The sequence below is a fragment of the Misgurnus anguillicaudatus genome, chromosome 4 (genome assembly GCF_027580225.2).
Source record: "Misgurnus anguillicaudatus chromosome 4, ASM2758022v2, whole genome shotgun sequence".
NCBI classification, from domain to species: domain Eukaryota; kingdom Metazoa; phylum Chordata; class Actinopteri; order Cypriniformes; family Cobitidae; genus Misgurnus; species Misgurnus anguillicaudatus.
The window spans coordinates 32,867,249-32,886,331 of NC_073340.2; the positions used below are offsets into that span (position 1 = coordinate 32,867,249).

At 33.8% G+C, this 19,083-nt stretch overlaps 1 protein-coding gene across 2 annotated transcripts; it reads right to left on the reverse strand.

The window, feature by feature from the left end:
- Window positions 1–1,668: 1,668 nt before the first annotated feature.
- On the reverse strand, window positions 1,669–17,836 carry dpysl4 (dihydropyrimidinase like 4). Of its 2 annotated transcripts, none has more exons than XM_055175923.2 (14): window positions 16,944–17,836; window positions 13,520–13,608; window positions 12,718–12,902; window positions 12,060–12,224; window positions 11,787–11,848; window positions 10,391–10,471; window positions 10,198–10,266; window positions 9,835–9,955; window positions 9,589–9,745; window positions 6,862–7,003; window positions 6,615–6,785; window positions 6,340–6,519; window positions 5,457–5,628; window positions 1,669–3,459 (listed from the first exon to the last, which is right to left on the reverse strand). In XM_055175923.2, exons 1-14 carry the CDS (start codon window positions 17,286–17,288, stop codon window positions 3,368–3,370), a joined length of 2,031 nt encoding a protein of 676 aa, XP_055031898.2. In that variant the 5' UTR covers window positions 17,289–17,836; the 3' UTR covers window positions 1,669–3,367. The 2 variants fall into 2 exon arrangements, with proteins under 2 accessions (XP_055031898.2, XP_055031899.2); XM_055175924.2 differs by lacking the exon at window positions 16,944–17,836 and adding an exon at window positions 15,621–15,891.
- Between the last annotated feature and the right edge of the window lie 1,247 nt (window positions 17,837–19,083).

Genomic DNA, 19,083 nt, shown 5'->3' on the forward strand with positions numbered 1-19,083 from the left:
TATTTTATTTTTATTTGTCAAAATTGAAGTTCATTTTTAATCTTTTTTGTCAAAATTGAATTAATTTTTTATCTTTTTTTGTCAAAAGTGAAGTTAATTTATTAATCTTTTTTTTCAAAATTGTAGTTCATTTTTTAATCTTTTTTGTCAAAATTGAAGTAGATTTTTTAATCTTTTTTTGTCAAAATTGAAGTTCATTTTTTTATCTTTTTTGTCAAAATTGAAGTTCATTTTTAATCTTTTTTGTCAAAATTGAAGTTCATTTTTTTGTCAAAATTGAAGTTCATTTGTTAATCTTTTTTGTCAAAATTGAAGTTCATTTTTTTATCTTTTTTGTCAAAATTGAATTTCATTTTTAAATCTTTTTTGTCCAAATTGAAGTTCATTTTTTAATCTTTTTGTCAAAATTGAAGTTCATTTTTTAATCTTTTTTGTCAAAATTGAAGTTCATTTTTAATCTTTTTTTGTCGAAATTGAAATTATTTTTTTATCTTTTTTTGTCAAAATTGAAGTAGATTTTTTTTATCTTTTTTGTCAAAATCGAAGTTCATTTGTTTAAATTTTTTTTGTCAAAATTGAAGTTCATTTTTTTGTCAAAATTGAAGTTCATTTGTTAATCTTTTTTGTCAAAATTGAAGTTCATTTTTTTTTATCTTTTTTGTCAAAATTGAAGTTCATTTTTAAATCTTTTTTGTCAAAATTTAAGTTCATTTTTTAATCTTTTTGTCAGAATTGAAGTTCATTTTTAAATATTTTTTGTCAAAATTGAAGTTCATTTTTAATCTTTTTTTGTCAAAATTAAAAAAATTTTTTTTATCTTTTTTTGTCAAAATTGAAGTAGATTTTTTTATTTTTTTTGTCAAAATCGAAGTTCATTTGTTTAAATTTTTTTTGTCAAAATTGAAGTTCATTTTTAACATACTTTCAGCACTGAATCTAATACACACATATTTTACTATTCAAAATGGGTTTTGGTCAATCTCGGATAACTAGTTTTTTTTAAAGAGGATACTTGTTCTTCCTCGCTCGAGCAAATATTTTCAAATATGAATGATACATGTACATAGGCGAATAAATTACTATCTGCAACATTTTACTTAAAGGAACAGTATGTAAGAAATTTTTATCAATTAATCATAAAATGGCCCTGATATGTCATTAGACATTAAAAAATAATTTTCATTTCAAATACAACAGTGGTCTGGTCAGGATATTGTCATTTAAAAAGTGTAGTTGTAGCCCTCAACTGATGTTTATGTTGTCATTTTGTGTATTGGCCACCAGTTGTGACTGCAGTACCAGTTTTTGCCACAAGTTTTGTGATTGCAATACCAGTTTTGGCCACAATCCTACATACTGTTCTGTTAAGCATAACTTGTGTGAAGAAAGCCTTGCTGCATTTATTGAATGTAATGAAACTTGAAATGACTTCCCTATATGATGCAATGCATAGTGTCAGTATTGGAGAATTTTTAAATAAAATAAATCTAATAAACCTGAAATTGCATGAGTGCAATGCCTATGAAATGATTGAAGTGTTTGTGAATTGGATATATTGAAGATAAACAAATGTTACATATTTTTTTTAGTACTTCCCTATTCCCTACTATGTTTAAAATTATAATTTAAAACAATGCAACTATAAAAACTCTGAAGCGAAGACAAAAATCTTTTAACTAGTTATATTTTTATTGAGGACATGCAAATCATGCACAAAAAAGAAAAATTGATATTTACATAAAATGAACACAAGTAGGTACAAAAGACAATCCACAGATCGAGTTTCCTTTAGTTGACTGTCTTCGACAGGCCTTGACACATCTCACGAAAATTACATCTAACGTGTAGGATTCCAGCAAACACTGGTTAAGACTACAAAAAGGCTATCTGTAATGAAATGCATTACAGAAATATAAACACCTAAAAAAAATGAAAAAGTTTTGCCTGGTTTCAAAAATTGACGTCTGCACAGTAATACACTGGCATGTGTACAGATCGAGAGCACCAAATGTTTTTATTAGAAACATATAAAAATCATCAAATGCATTGCTGATTGCTATATCTGTGTAATGATGATTATTAGCACAATGATCATAATCATAAATGCTGTTATAAGCGTTCATCTACAATACAGTTTTTGATCTATTCGTACAATGTAAAAAATACTTTGCTGCCTTAAAATTTTTTGTTAAATCAACTCAGATTTAAATGTCATGTTAACAGAGATGAGTTGTCACAACTTATAAAATTAAGTTGACTTTTCTCAACTATATTTTATAAGTTATAACAACTCACCTGCAGTTATAACAACTCATCTCTAGTCAAGATAAATAATAGTAAGTTGAAATGACTTGTATATCCAAATTGATTCAACAAAAATGGTTAAGGCAGCAAATATTTTTTGACGAGATACATAGACAGAGCTATCAATAATGGTTTCTTTTTTAATACCCTAGGACTAAGACCATCGGTAGGTAGTTCTTGATTTTCCTTTAAAGCACATTAACAGATCACACAGATCCTTATAAGTGACGCGTGTCATTTCTGCACCACTGGAGACAGCAAAGAATAATGCACAACCACAAGTATATAGGTTGAGCCTATTGACGTAGCAAGTCGATGTTATATTTCGGAGGGCAAATGGGGATCTGCATTTTTCTGGATAGCACAATAACTAATTTCAAAGCTGACACTAATTCATTTTCTGACAATGAAGTAGTAACTGGAAACGTTTTTGTACTCCACAAAATACAGCAGACGACTCTGGGACGAATCTGCACCGTCAGCAGTTCCAGAGTTCTGGCCCGGAGTCGTCTGCTGTCAATCATAATCCACAGACCTCGCTTAAGAAATGTAAATGTTATTGTGTCATTTATCCAGATAAACTTTATAGGGCAGTTTGCCCTTCCCAATATGGCCGACTATTTGACATATTGCAGCGCGCCAAAGTAGTGAACGTTGCTATATCCAGTCGAAATAAAAGTGCAGATGCTGCTAGTGGCACAGAAATGAATCCTTTTACCTTAACGTTTATTCTGATGCTACTGGAAGATGAAAACACGGGTTCATGGCAGTGCATGAGATGCATTCAGTTCACAAACACTAACAGTCACTAACCGTCTTTACGCCATCGATGCTACGCTAAAGCAGAGAGAAGTCTGAGTGAATCTGATCAAAGGAGCATGCATGCTACATTATGAGTGAGTCTGATCAGATAACAGAGATTATGATTTCATGGAAAGCTATAGTTGCTGCATAGCCAGAGGTCATGATGAGTGTATGAACTTATTGAGATAAATATTTGCATGATAGGTGATATAAAATCGGAAGGCGGGGAATCCGAACTTCTGCTTGGCGCAAACGCGACTCAGGAGAGGGATGTGATATTTGAACGGCCTCCAGGGGGAGCTACAATCCTCTGCGCTGTACGCCTGGGAATGTGATCGTCCGACTGAGTGCCTTGGACAAATGAGAAGAAAGACAGAGGTTAAGCTTAGTGTTTTGTTTTGTACACTCCTGACTGCAATTGCATTGGATCTAAATTCAAATTCACTATAATGATATTTAGTATTTTATCCGTATGTGCATTCCCTGGGAAACAAACACACAACCTTTTGCTAACACAATGCTCTACCAGTCCACTGCAAAAAAATGACATTACTTATTTGACTGAAAACAAGACAAAAATATTATCTAAAAATTCTTAAATCAAGATTTAAAAAGTAATTTTTTTTATAAAAAATGAAAAATCTACCAATGGGGTAAGAAAAAAATTCTTGAATTAAGTTTAGTTTTTATACAAAAAAGATAAAATTTAAGTGAAATTGTGCTTAAAACAAGCAAAAATATCTGCCAATGAGGTGAGAAAATTTTTCTTGAATTAAGTGTTTAAGAAAAAAGTACATTTATTTCAAGATTTTTTTCTCACCCCATTGGCAGGTATTTTGCTTGTTTTAAGGACAAATTAACGCAAAATGTATATTTTTGGTCTAAAAATTTGACTTATTTTCTCAGTGTCCTGCAACAGAAACAACAGCCGGTATTTTATATTTGTTTTCTTCATACACTGCAACAAATGATTTTCAAGAAAAAAAATTCTTGTTTTTAGTAAAAATATCAAAAAATTCTTAAATTAAGATGCTTTTTCTTGATAAGCAAAATGACCTAAGAAAATAAGTCTAGTTTTAGACCAAAAAAAAAAAAAAAAAAATATATATATATATATATATATATATATATATATATATATCAAATTTAAGTGATTTTGTGCATAAAACAAGCAAAACAAATCTGCCAATGGTGTTTTATGCCCAAAATCACATAAATTTGTTATTTTTGGTCAAAAAACTAGACTCATTTTCTTGGGTCGTTTTGCTCATCAAGAAAAAGCATCTTCATTTAAGAATTTTTAGATATTTTTACTGAAAACAGACAAAATACTATGATTTTTTTTTTTAAATCATTTTTTGCAGTGTGGGGTAAGAAAACTTTTCTTAAATTTTCTTGAATTAAGTTTAGTTTTTAGACAAAAAATATACAATTTAAGTGAAACTGTGCCCAAAACAAGCAAACATATCTGGGTGAAATTTTTTTCAAGTGTTTAAGAAAAAAGTAAACTTATTTCAAGATTTTTTTTCTCCCCTTTGGCAAATATTTTTGCTTGTTTTCAGCACAAATTCACTTAAATTGTATATTTTTTGTCTGAAAAGTAGACTTATTTTCTCAGTGTCCTGCTACAGAAACAACAAGCGGTATTTTACATTTGTTTTCTTTATAGGTATTTAAAAATATATTTTTTAAAGTTCTTAAAGTTCTTAAACTTTAAAATAAATAAATAAATTTTAAACAATTAAATTAATAAAATAAGTCTAGTTTTTAGAACAAAAATATCAAATTTAAGTGATTTTGTGCATAAAACAAGCAAAATATCTGCCAATGGGGTAAGCACATTTTTCTTGAAAATTTTTCCTAAACACTAAATTCAAGAAATATTCAAGAAAAATTTGTTTTATGCACAAAATCACTTAAATTTGCTTAGTTTTCAGACCAAAAATGACTTGTTTTCTTGGGTTGTTTTGCTCGTCAGGAAGGGGCATCTTAATTTAAGAGTTTTTTGGATCTTTTGACTGAAGACAGGACAAAAATACTAAGATTTCTTTTTCTTAAAAATATTTTTTGCAGTGTAGAAATGACAGTATGACATTACAACATGAAACATGTGATTTGTTGTAAATATGCAATAATTAACTACAGTATACGGCAATTAATTATTGATGAGTTTTTGCATATATGAAATATGCAAAAATTTAAGTAGTGTGAATATATAAGATGGCATTATTTGCAATAATTCATGCATAGGAGCCAAAAATAAAAGAAATTAAAGAAAATAAATAAACCCTGTTGCCAACTTTTGCAAACCGGGGGAAAAAACAAACCAAACAAACATAAATGCTTACCAGATAGGGTGAATCCAGACTGGTGCAAGTTTCTGCCGGGTCCAAGTGGAGTCTTTCCTGGACACATGGGACCCCTAGTGGTCGGCGTGGACAATACAGATTTGCTCATACTGATGACATCATGGACCGGCCCATCATAGTTTCCTCTGGGAACCCCACGAGCATCCGCCATCTGAAAAACAAATTATTAGATTAAGACCCTGAGAGGACAAATATTTAGTCTTTTTGAACATTTAAGGCGGAGTAAAGCATTTTTATTTTACATTTATAGTTACAGTAATTTGATTGGAAATTGCATTCATAACACATTTATATAACAGGGCTGTGTGGTTTTTTTAAGCCCATATGGCAAAAAAATTAAATTCTCTATCTAAAAATGTTTTAAATATATGCTAAATACATTTTGTAGATATTTTTAAAATTGATTTATTTTTAAAAGTACCTTCATACATTATATATTTATATATTCAAATACATTTCTAATTTTACAACCCATACAGCAAAAAATATATTTTTATATTTTATACTTTAAACATTTTCTGCAAACTTTTATATTTTGGCCATAAAAAAATTACATTAAGTACATTTTTGCAGTTGAAAATATATTTAATTTGCACCTTTTCAAACCTGTTATTGTAACATACAAAGGTTTTCTTCCAATGTGACATGAATATAAATGCTTTAAAATATTAAAAAAAATATTATTAAAATATATTGGTGAAGATACATTTTTCAAAATATATTTCAGCCTATATATTTTTTGGCCATTTGTTTTATATCTTGAAATAAATGTAAAATTATATTTAAAAATATATTTTATTGCCATATGGGAGTCAGCATGCATAATTATGAGCCATGAATATTGGGTTGCAGTATTTCTTACCCTGCCTCGGGCTTTAATTCTCTTGTAGACGTAGTCTGGAAAAGCTTTCCTGGGGATGAAGCGCCCTGAGCCCTCAATCACATTCAGTTTTTCATCTTCTAAAACAATCCTGCCTTGACTGATGACCACGACAGGGAAGCCACGGCACTCCATTCCCTCAAAGATATTCACCTCCACTGTCTGAAGAAGCAGAATAAATATAGCAATCAAACCCATGATCTTTGCAATCCTCTACCATTGAGGTGCACGAAGCAATATCTAAAATACTAAAATACCAGATGATGAGATTTAGCAGAGATTAGTTTAGTCTCCTTGGTGTTCCAGATAACAAGATCGGCATCGGACCCAACAGCGATTCGGCCCTTGCGAGGATACACGTTGAAGATTTTTGCAGCGTTTGTGCTGGTTACCGCAACAAAGTCATTCTCATCCATTTTACCCGTCGCCTGTGAAGCAAAAACCATGTTGGTCAGTCTGTAAGTGTAAGATGAAGTTCTGTGGACTGATGTGAGGGACACATACCACAGATTTGTCCCATATGATGCTCATACGCTCCTCTATACCATTGGTTCCCTCTGGGATAAGGGTGAAATCGTCCTTCCCAATGGCTTTCTGGGCGGTAGTGAAGGTGCAGTTGGCGCTGGCGGTAACCTGAAGATCACCACTGAAACACATCATGTTTATTTAGGTAAAATCTTTAGTCAGTAGCTGGAAGATATAATGAATGCTAACAATTTATATGTAAAGATTTTGCAGGTGATATGTGTGACCCTGGACCACAAAACAAGTCCACACTGCAAAAAATGATTTTCAAGAAAAAAATTCTTAGTATTTTTGTCTTGTTTTCAGTAAAAATATCTAAAAATTAAGATGCTTTTTCTTGATAAGCAAAACGACCCAAGAAAATAAGTCTAGTTTTTAGACCAAACATATCAAATTTAAGTGATTTTGTGCATAAAAAAATTTTCTTCGGTCGTTTTGCTCATTTTAAGATTTTTAGATATTTTTACCGAAAACAAGACAAAAATACTAAGAAGGTTTTTTTTTTAAATCATTTTTTTGCAGTGCATAAGTAGCACAGGCACAGCACAGGTATATTTGTAGCAATAGCCAACAATACATCGTAAGGGTCAAAAAGATCATGTTCCATGAAGATATTTAGCAAATCCTACAATAAATATATAAAAATTTATTTATCATTAATACTATGTGTTGCTAAGGACTTCAATTGGACAACTTTTCCACCCTCAGATTCCAGATTTCCGTTGTATATCGGCCAAATATGATCCTATTCCAACAAACCATACATCAATGGAAAGCATATTTAATACAGATTTCAGATTATGTATAAATCTTAATTTCAAAAAAATTGACCCTGATGACTTGTCTTGTGGTCACATAATGCTAAACATTGTCAATCTCAAGATGACTTCAAAGCTCTTGATATACTTATACTTGATATAGTCCTTTATAAATATTTATAAGACATATTAATAAGAAATATTAATATACATTTTTAAAAGCATCTTTAAAAATAACATTTATGAATTTATATAAAAATATTTTTATGAATCAATACAGAACTCAGTTTTAAAAGTTTGTCTGAAAAGTGCTTATTTTGCAGATATGAAAATGTTTTAATAAAATATATTATGCAAGAAAAACATACAGTTTATAGGCAAAATATATATTAAAATATTAAATATATAACAATATATATTTTTAAATATAATTTCAAAATATACAAAAAATGGCCAAAAATATATTTGCAGAAATATATTTTGGAATATGTTTACATTTATCACCCATATATTTATTGGCCATTTTTTATATATTTGAAATATATTTAAAAATAAAAACATTTTAAAACATTAAAAAATAAATTTAGCACTCCATATATTTCAATCCAAGGAAATTCAGGTCGCATTGGAAGAAAAACAACCGTTTAAAAAAATTCAAATTAAATATAGTTTCAACTTCAAAAATATACTTTATAAAATTTACTTGTGTTTAGCATATATTTAAAATATTGTTTGTAAATAAAACAGTTTTTGCCATATGGGATGTAAAAATAGAAATGTATTTGCTCGCCCTTGAAATACATTTTGAAGTATATGTTGATATATGAAGGTTAAAACTAAAATATTTCCAAATTCAAAAATATATTCAATTGAGCATTACTTTCTACAAAATGTATTTAACATATATTTTGCCCAGAGAAATTTATTGTTTTGCCATAAAGTTTCAAGCAACTTTGAAGCAAAATTCTGTTATATTGATTATAAACATAAAAGTGAATACAAACTAATCAATGTTTTTACCAACACCACCCAGTAGTGCCAGAGACATAAATGATCCCATAAACCCTTTAACCTGATAAGGAACACTGTGCAGTACACAGCACACCATAGACATTATATACGTAGACACCTCATGACGTGCTGGAACGCATCAAGCGTCGGCGCCATATTGGATGGGTCTCCTCACTGTACGCTAGCACCAGAGTTAACTGGAGTTAACGGAAAGAAAGCAACTATGGCCGTATTTTGTGCAGCTTACGGTTGCAATAACCGGCGCAGTATTGATTCCAGATCACATGAGATTACATTTCACAAGTAAGATTGAACAATCATTTTGGTTATTTTACGTTATTTATAATATTATGTCAATGTTCAGCAGGAACTGGTACTCTCTCTCATGATCTCTCGCTGTTTTTTCTTCACACTTGAAGGTATCCCAGTGATACAGGCATGAGGAGGCAATGGGAAGTTGCTATAAAACGGGAGGGTTTTGTTGTGACAGAGTCGTCAAAGCTCTGTAGCAAAGAGTATAGAAGAACAAGAGGGGAAACTCTGATTCGTTTTTGGAAACAGCCACTAGATGGCGCTTCAGTAGCGCGGCCGCTATTTAGGAATGAAAATTCTCACAGCCAATTCATTCTCAATGCATTCATATTAAAATTAATTTAATACCCAATTACATAAAATACCTAATTACGTAAAAATTACATTAAAATTGTGCACTCAAGTACTTTTTACTTAAGTAAAAGTAAAAAAGTAGATGTTTAATGTACTTAAATATATAATATAAACTAAAAACTAAAAACGATTTATAATGAATATATTCGGATGTCACGTTTATTGTGCAACGTCTGAGGAACAAATACGCCCCTTGTGGAATTTCAGCCATTCCATAAGAGGTTAAATAAATAAATATTCAGTCTTAACTAGTATCATATTTGTTGCTTACCAGGCTAAGAGTGAATTGAGGTAATCTGGAGTGCTCGGGTCAGGATTAAGGGGCGGAGACATCACAAATGCAGCTGCTTTGGCCCAGTCTTTACTCCAATAGTGTGATCCGTCTGTGCCGAGGCTGGCGGCAATGGGCTCCCCATAGATGACCATACCTGACATTAAAATTAATCAAAGAAAAAAATGATGAAATTAGTGTTTCCTCTTCTCCTTTCTTTCCTATCAGTTTCTGTAACTTTTGTACCCTTTTTCCTGGCCTTGGCGATGACATCAGCAGCTGATTTACTCATGACTTTGGTGATGTAGAGCGGACAGTTGGCCTGTTTAGCAATGGTGATAGCTCGATACACAGCTTCAGTCTCAATCTGGAGAAGAACATTATGATTATTAATACAGACCAGATTCACTTTAAAGGATATGGACAACTCACGCAACACACAAACGATACTAAATCTTTTTGGATGATAGATAAATATATTCTCAAGTTTCCCAGCACGCATACACACAGATGTTGATGCAAATATACACATTTTAAGTGTATTTTAAGTGTCCAAATACTTTTTAGGGTCACTCACTGTATATATTGACTAAGAACATAAAGACTAACCTCCTCTGAATGACTTAGTACATGTCCTTCCGGTCCAGTGATTCCCAGATCCAAAACATTCTTCTGCTCCTATAAAGTATAGGCATAGGAAAGATGACGGTCATACACTGATGCATTGCTAACATAATGCCGGTCTAATGTAAATGCATTAAACTACAACACTGAGAATTTTCTTGAGCAAAATCACAGTTACCTCTTCAATGATGTCACCGTTTTCAGCATGAACTTGTGCGATGGCCCCCAGATCTCTCATAGCACCAAACATCTCATAGATCTAGATACAGTTTAAGAAAACAAGTCTCACCATTTGCTCATGGGCAAAGTTATAACTTAGCTTATTAAAGGCGGGGTGCATGATTTTTGAAAAACACTATGGAAAAGGCTACCAAAACACACTTGTAGCCAATCAGCAATAAGGGGTGTATCTACTAACCGACATCGTTGCCTGGGTTGTGTATGTGTGGGGCGGGTCTATCAAAAGAAGGTCCAGATTCTATTGGGATGGGGGCATGCTTGTTTAGGTGATTTTAAATGTCAACATTGGCTTTCAGAGATCATGCACCCCGCCTTTAAAGTGATGTGTTGTTGATTGTGTCAAAAAACAGATCAGTTAACTATTATGGGTTGTTGGGGACGTTTTCATCCACTATGGTGTTTTTTTAATTTGGCCACAACTTTCTCTGTGTTTCAGCAATTGGAATGATTTTGTAGACAAATCTTATATTTGACATATATTTTGGGAAAATGCTTTGAAATGTTTCAAAACCCCAACAATACACAGTGGGCAAATTTACTACCCTTTGGAGTCCCATAAATTAAATGGCTGTAAAAATGTATCAGATGAATATTTTTTATTTATTTAATTTATCTTTTAAATCAACCTCAGTACTGATCAAAACTACCAAATGTTTACAAACATTCCTTGATTTTAACTCTTTAATTGGCAAGTTCATAAGTGATGTCACGGATTTGGAAAAAAACACACAAAATGACTGCTTTTCAGTTTTCAATATAAAAAGTGATTGTAGACTGGATTTTTTTTTACCTTTTTCACAGTCTTGGGCATGTCAAAGATTAGTAAAAACATTTGCTTTGATGCATTTTTAGTTTTTGTGCAGAATCAGATTTTTCTTCTCCCTCATTTATTGTTTGTGGCTGTTTTTGCCCCATTGACTTCCATTATAACGACATTTTTTTATTACAAAGCCATGACACCATATATTCATGCATTCTTGATTGTTGGTAGGTTTTCCCTTTGCTAAGATGTAAAATTTGTAATTTTTACTATTGATCACCATGTGGCACAGTTAACCCTTTAGTAGGCATAATTTCGGCTTAATTTCTTAATTTCTGGCTTGTACACTGAGTTATATGGAGCATATTAGACAATATATATACTCCAGCATAATTAAGCTTTGTTTTGTAAGGATTAATCAGATAACAGGAAGAAAAGGAGAATTAAAAATGAACAAACTTTGAGTTTAGCACACACAGTCCTTGATGTACCCAAACTTAAGCATAGGAAAACGTTGAAGCGTCATGTAAACGCTGGCTAAAATGAATAAATGTGTGACACTTGGCAAACGTACCTGTGTATCAGAGCTCTGATATTGGTCCTTATAAGCCATGAAGATAAGGAAGGAGTTTACGCCTAAACCAAGACACAGAATAAGATAATGTTACATCCCAAAACAAAAATGCTAGACCTAAATGGGTATACAAGTTAAATTTTCTGTTAACATAGTCATATAGAATAACAGATGGCCAGTGGGTTAACTTAATATTTAAAATAAAAAAATAAAAAGCTCAATAATGCAATATACCAGAAAATTGTCAAAGTCACACCTGAAATCTCACATCACCTTTATCTTTGACCAGAGTCTCCAGTTCCTCAAACAGACCATCATGCCAGCGTGTGATATCAATGTGCAGAGAGTAGTCACAGCACGACCGCTTGTCCGCTGTATCCCTCCAATGATCATAAGCCGACATTAAACTAGATCCCGGTTCAGGCACGACATGGTCAACTAAATGAAGGAAAGAAACGTCCTTATGTCAAACTGCTAACACTAAAAACCATACAAACACTTTCTATTTCTATTTTCTTTCCTGCTAAAAACTACCCAAATAGGCTAAAGATTATTGGTTAACGCTCAAGTGTGTACTTTAAAAATAGGAGATGCATAGTCAACTACATCAACTACAACTACAAGCATTTAAACGAAGCTACAGGAAATACAGGTCAGCCATTTGTAAGTTCATGTAAACACTTAATAAAATGCAAATGAACGCAAAGGGAGACATTCTTGTCCCTTGAATGACCGAATAAAAGCGTACAGTAGAGAACAGTTTGTGACAGCGCTGTGTCCTCAATTCAACTGATGTTATGAGACTGGACAAGCCCTGAAGCTTTAATACTGTACAGCACATACACTTTTTTCTGATGTTTCCCCCTCATAAGCTAATGACCTCAAATAACCGATTATTTTCCCCTGTATGGTGTAAGATGTAATGACATACTGATCATAGTGGTTCCTCCAGCCAGAGCAGCACGGGTGCCATGATAGAAATCATCTGCCGGGCTCATGCCCAGGTGAGAAGCCTGCAGACAGGTGTTCACATCGATACCCCCGGGGATCACAATGTGCCCGTATGCATCCACAGTCTTTACACCCTCAGGTACAATGAGATTCTCCCCAATCTGCCTGCAATCCAGAAGAATAAAAAAAAAACAATCATCAAACATCTCGATCGGAAATACAATAGGAAGTGAGAATATAACTATAAAGCAGAACATTACAAATCCTAATTTATAATTTCCCCATATAATTTTGCATTAAAGGGGACATTTCACAAGACTTTTTTAAGATGTCAAATAAAACTTTGGTGTCCCCACATGTAAAGTTCTAGTTCAAAATACCATATAGATAATTTATTATAGTATGTTAAAATTGCCACTTTGTAGGTGTGAGCAAAAATGTGCCTTTTTTATGTGTTTCCTTTAAAATGCAAATGAGTTGATCTTTGCACTAAATGGCAGTGCCGTGGTTGGATAGTGCAGATTAAGGGGCGGTATTATCCCCTTCTGACATCACAAGGGGAGCCAGATTTCAATGACCTATTTTTTCACATGCTTGCAGAGAATAGTTTACCAAAACTGTTACTGGGTTAATTTTTATCACGTCTTCTAGGTTGATAGAAGCAAAGGGGACCCAATTTATGCACTTAAACACTGTCATGGGAAAGAGGTGAGGGACGGCTATATAAAGACACCTCTTTGTGCTGATTGGTAGGATTACATGCATGCTCCCCCCGAACTTACTTAATAATCCCATCTTCAATGTAAATATCAGCATAAAACGACTGGTCGTCATTTACGATTTTTCCACCTTTAATGATGAGCTTATCACCCTGAGGACAGAAGAAAAAACAGCATATAATTGTTGACTGACATACAATATATGTAGTGCAGTATGTTGGTTAAGATTTTAAAAGTATGATGTCACTTCAATGGGTTAGTCAACCTAAAAATGAAAACAAAAGATCATTATACAGGTTTATGAAGTGTAAGTGATGTCAGAACATTAGGTTTTGGGTAAACTATTCATTTATAAATACAGTTAAAAGTATTATATAGCCTTATATATATATATATTATCATAAAAAATTAGAAGTAGTTTTTACAAACATACCTTATAAAAAACAATACTGGTGTGAATCTTGAAACAAACCAAGGGCACTGATATATTTTTAATGTATTTTAATTAAGGAAGCTCAAACATGCATTTTAGTCTAGGATAAGCCCTGTTTGGGAAACAGCCCCTTAAAGTTCAATGCAATCACTGCACAGTATATCTTTAACTAAAAGCTCTCTCAGATCTGGGTCAGCAGTTTCACAGTAAGACTACAACACGCACAAAGCTTAATGCATGCAAATCCTACCATCTAGAATATACAGCTTTCTTTAATGAGCTAATCAGAGATTATATCAGTCAAAGACCACAAACAAAAACACCAGGCGGAGGTGAAGAATATAAAAGAAAGATAAGTGGGTACTCCATTCATCCGTTACAGACTATTTTCTATTTACTGTATTATTCAAGCATGGCTGATTTTTGGTTTGCATAAATGAATATATTAACAGGGAAAAATATGGTAATGACACTTTTCACTGCGCTTTATGAGACTCTGTTTAGCTGTAGCAATGCCCATACGCTCACCCCTGCCATGAAACTATGGTAGGCAGCTGGGTTTGTTAGGGCACTCGGGCATAAAATCACATTCACACTTTTAAACGTGCCAAACACTTCTTGCCCTAAATCTTGCACGATGCACTGCCTCAACTTACACAGTTAAAGTCTACATTTGTAAACCTCTGCTGAAGGGTGTATTTAGGGTCACAGTGCCTGTATGGTGTGCAGCCTACAGAGCTTCACTTTAATGCAATGTGACACTTTCATTGGCCGCCCATCACTGGCACAGCCAAAATCATGACAAGTGTTTCTGATTCTGGGCCACAATGTTGCTTGAGGAGAGAGGAGGCAGACAGGGATGTCTGGGATGCAGTATGCATCACCAAACTGCACTTCATATAGGGCATTCCCAATAACATTGTCACTAATTCATTATACCTGTGCATTGCATTAACAAATATATAGGCAAATTTGGTTATTTACCAAAAAAAAATCAAATGTTTTCTTTTCAAAACATTGCTGGTTGTAAACTACATTGTGCCTGAATGTGGGTCAGGCTCAGTCAGAAACTCTAGCAGTCAAATTGTGCATGCGGAAGGGAATTGGATTCAATTTGGCTGGTTTACAGCGCACTTCTCTGCGTTTTCTCACTCCTGTAGTGCACATGGATGAATCATCGCTTCTTAAAAACCGGACAGGCCCCTTAGGCACTGAGACACACAGGCAGAGCCCCTGACTCATTGTCAGGGCCCTCCGTGTAATGGGCAGGTCCACCAGACCGATGTCTAGGCCAGATTTTAACGTGTGGATCATTAACCTCAAATGTGCGCAACCGGACCAGCAACATTGATTCCGAACGCATGGATCAAAAATGTAATTTCGCTGTTTATATAAAACCAGACCAATGAGGTGACCCGACATTACCGTAACGCATGAATGAAAGACACAATGGACGGCTAAACCCGGTAATAGCCTACCAGTTAATGCCACCGCCATGGCACGCATTTAAACACTCATAACCCATCAAGCCGAATTGGTCTATATAAATGTAGCCTATATTTATACGCGTTGTGTACGTGCATTAAATGCACCGGTGTAGCCCCGTATCGCGTTACCGGCGTTTTCAGTAAGCTACAGCTGCTTTTTACAGCTGGCTCGCACTCATGAACGCGCAATAAAACCACCATCACCCAAAATACATCCATGGCCTCAGGTTTTAACATTGCTTACCGTTAAACGAGGGATGTTCTTCTTGCCTTGGAAAGACATAACGCCGGATTGAGAAGAGGTTTGATTTCCGTGATGGGAAAACACGCGAGAGATGCGCGGATCGGTGCTCGCGCAGGATAAAGGCGCAGCGCGCGGGCGTGGTGTTAGGACGGGTGTCAATAATCGGGGGTGTAATTTAGTTCACCAGTATCGGGTTCTGGTAGTCAAAACAGACAAAAGCCCCGTTAACCCCCTCCCTCTCAGTCCGCTCACCATCTGCTGCTTAATATTCACATAGCATCCTAAACACATACACACAGGGGCTAAACCAGAGGCTCTTAAAAATAAAGACATCCAACTGTTTATTTGTGAATAACAATCAATAGTCAATACTTTTCTTTTTTATTGTTCTTTTTGTTGTTCAAGTGACTGAAAAGTTAAATATACAAATTATTTTAGATATCAATATATTATTATATATTTATTATTATTTTTTTATAGTTAGCAAAGTTAATGTACATCTGTCTCAGTATGTAGGCTATGTATGTATGCAATTAATAATTATCCTGTTTTGTTTAATTTCTATGTTGTTTTTCTTGTCTGTACTGTTTGTTTTCAAATTTATTTTCGGTAAAACTGCTTTGCAACAAGAAACAACAAAAATAATGTTGATGTTACTTAATCTTCTTCAGATCCGTGTATGGTTAAAAACAAATGCAAATATGTTTTTTTAAAGAAACAGTTAAGATAAGTTATTTATTTAATTTAAATGGGTAGAAAAATAGTTAAATAGTTTAACCTTTATGCAGTCTAACTTTTATTTTCTCTTTATTAGTTGCTCTTACCCCATATACTTTAAGTTGTTTATGTTTCTTAGTGGATGAAAAGCTTTTAGAAATTCGTGAATAAATATCAGCAGAATAGGATTTTGTAGACCTTCTTGTAAAGGTGCTTACGTCAAAAAAAAAAAGTAATCATAATTGCTTGTAATTATATGGATTAGTTGTAAAATGCGTCCAGACGATGTAAACAATATTAATTCCTGATACAGCTGCAAAACAGGTAAAAATAAACTAAAAACTTTAAACCCAGTCTTACCGTTGATATAATTAATCATATCAAGTGATTCACCTTTTTATTCACTGACAAATAAATTGTTTAAAGTAGTAAAATTAATTGTAGTAGGCTAGCTGAATTCAAATGGGTCTTATATAATTATTATCATCATCAGATACGAATTTTGTTATAGATAACGCACATCATACTGTAAGATTCTGCTCACATCGTTCATCAAGTCTGTCTTTAGCTGGTTGGCAATATTATAATGTATACAGTTTATATTACCTCTCGTTTCCCGTTTTGCGCACGGTTGTGTCCAGTTGGATATACGATGGTCTGACCCGGTGAAGCACTGGACGGGCTGGGTTGTGTTTGACTCGCGCTAGAGAAGTTGCTCAGACTCGAAGTATCGCTGAAATTGTCTTTCTGGTCATCGACTCTTCCCTTATGATTTCTTCTGGCAGTTCCGGGGCTGTACGACTCAAAATTCAGGGTCTTATTTTCATAAGCTCCCTCGATGTTACAGAACATGCCTCCAAACTTCACCCTGGGTTTGGGGCTGTCTGTCCCAAGTTTGGAGAGCAGGGAACCATTGTCGTCATCCTGGTGAAGAAGTCTTCTTTCAGCCATGGATTTGATCTTTAGACCTCACAGAACAGAAAATGCAAGTTTAAGGAATATCTGAATATGTCTGTTTATCTCAGCAGCAACCGCATTCCTCGTGGGCACCAATGCTTCTGTCATCAGGATCCTGCGCGCGCTGGTTTAGGAGCTGTCCAGAGAGGCGGGGTGCTGAAATCCCTCACTCACTGGATAAGGCAAGACACGAGCACTCTCCCTTGAGAATAAAGGGTACGTCGATTATTTCGCAAACAATTCAATCAGGGTAAATCAATAGAAAGTTCTTCTGATGCATCTGTTTGTAAAATCCACAACAATGTTCATCTAATGTAAATGCGCTGCTGACAGATAATATGCATATAAATGGTATTATTAAGTAAACTATTTTAAGTTATAAATTAAAAAACACAGTATATGCATAGGGGATTTGTAGATTGTCTGTAATCTTATTTAAAAATCCAACAGGATGCACACATGACATGATTGAAAATGGCATTTATAAATTTGAAACCAGTCGATTTTAATGAGATTAAATCAGAATATGAGAAAGAAAACAAGTGTAAAACTGTTTTTTTTTTATGATTTCAGATATTTAAAGATATTTATATGCTCCTATACTCAATGAGACAGAAAGATTTTATTATCCTATATAGGCTTAAATGAAAACTGAATCTGTAAGTTCAGGAAGTTATAAACAAAATGCACGGCACACTTTGATGTTAAACAGACAGATGCTAAATGCACCATGGATGTCATTTACAATGTGTCTCCCAGATCTCCACGTGCACAGATGAGACCAAAGTCCATCTGGAGTTTTAAGGATGTGCCCAAAACACAAGGAATCCTCCCCCATATGCTGAACGAATGCCCCTGGGGATGAATGCGTTAAAAACATTTTAAACCCAGAATGGGTCATACAGGCACATAAAGGCAGATATGATAGCCTAAGGAAATGGGGTTTACAATTCAAGTCTAACGTAAAAGATACACAAGAGCACCATTTCTCATACGTGTGGAAATGAAATTCATAAAATTTACAGTATACTCTAAAAACAAATGGTGCTAAATAGCACTAAAAGTGGTTCACTGGCTTGTAATCATAGGGGAACCATTTTAAGTGCCATAGCATCTATGTAGCACCTGCGTAGAACCATATTGTGCTATATAGAACCAGTGGTGCTAAATCACCCCCGGATGGTTCTTCACTATATAGCACTAAGAAATGTTTACAAGCTTTTAGTGCAATTTAGCACAATTGTATTTTAGATAGGCTACTATGCAATAAAGCAATTCTGCAAACAACAAAAATGGCAACAGTAAAAATTAAATTAATAATAAAGAGTAGCCTACATCTGATTCTAGTAGGGTGTAGAATAGTTTGTACTGTATGTGTGAATAAAATAAGCAAATATTTCTTTTTCGTATCAATTTCTGCTTCATAAATAACTTTTTGAAGCATGTTTTGCTGGATTATGTAGTTAAGAAGTTAAGAAAAACCTTTGTAATCGTAAAAGACATCTACGTTTCATTTCCTTATTTCTGAAAACACAAAAGACCTCTGGATATCTCTGTGGCGCAGCCAGTACTTCACTTGCTGGTTTCCTCTTTGATTGTACAACAGTGACATTTCTGAGCTGCACATGTGACTGTATGAGATGCAGAAATCTTCTGTCCTTCATTTTTCCTACCATTTTCTTTATACCCGAGATTAATTTTACAGTGGGTCCACACTTATAATATAAAATCTACTTTTAAGCAACTAATACACATTCGCCGATCAAGACAAGTTAGAGAAGAGAAACCA

What these genes read in the sequence shown, in the direction of transcription:
- dpysl4 (XM_055175923.2), bottom strand. Translation starts at nt 17,288, where the DNA reads ATGGCTGAAAGAAGACTTCTTCACCAGGATGACGACAATGGTTCCCTG. An exon ending in ACGGTGACATCATTGAAGAG is followed by an intron (nt 10,267 to 10,390) that starts GTAACTGTGATT and finishes TATACTTTATAG; the next exon opens with GAGCAGAAGAATGTTTTGGA. An exon ending in GTCTGGATTCACCCTATCTG is followed by an intron (nt 3,460 to 5,456) that starts GTAAGCATTTAT and finishes CATTTGTCCAAG; the next exon opens with GCACTCAGTCGGACGATCAC.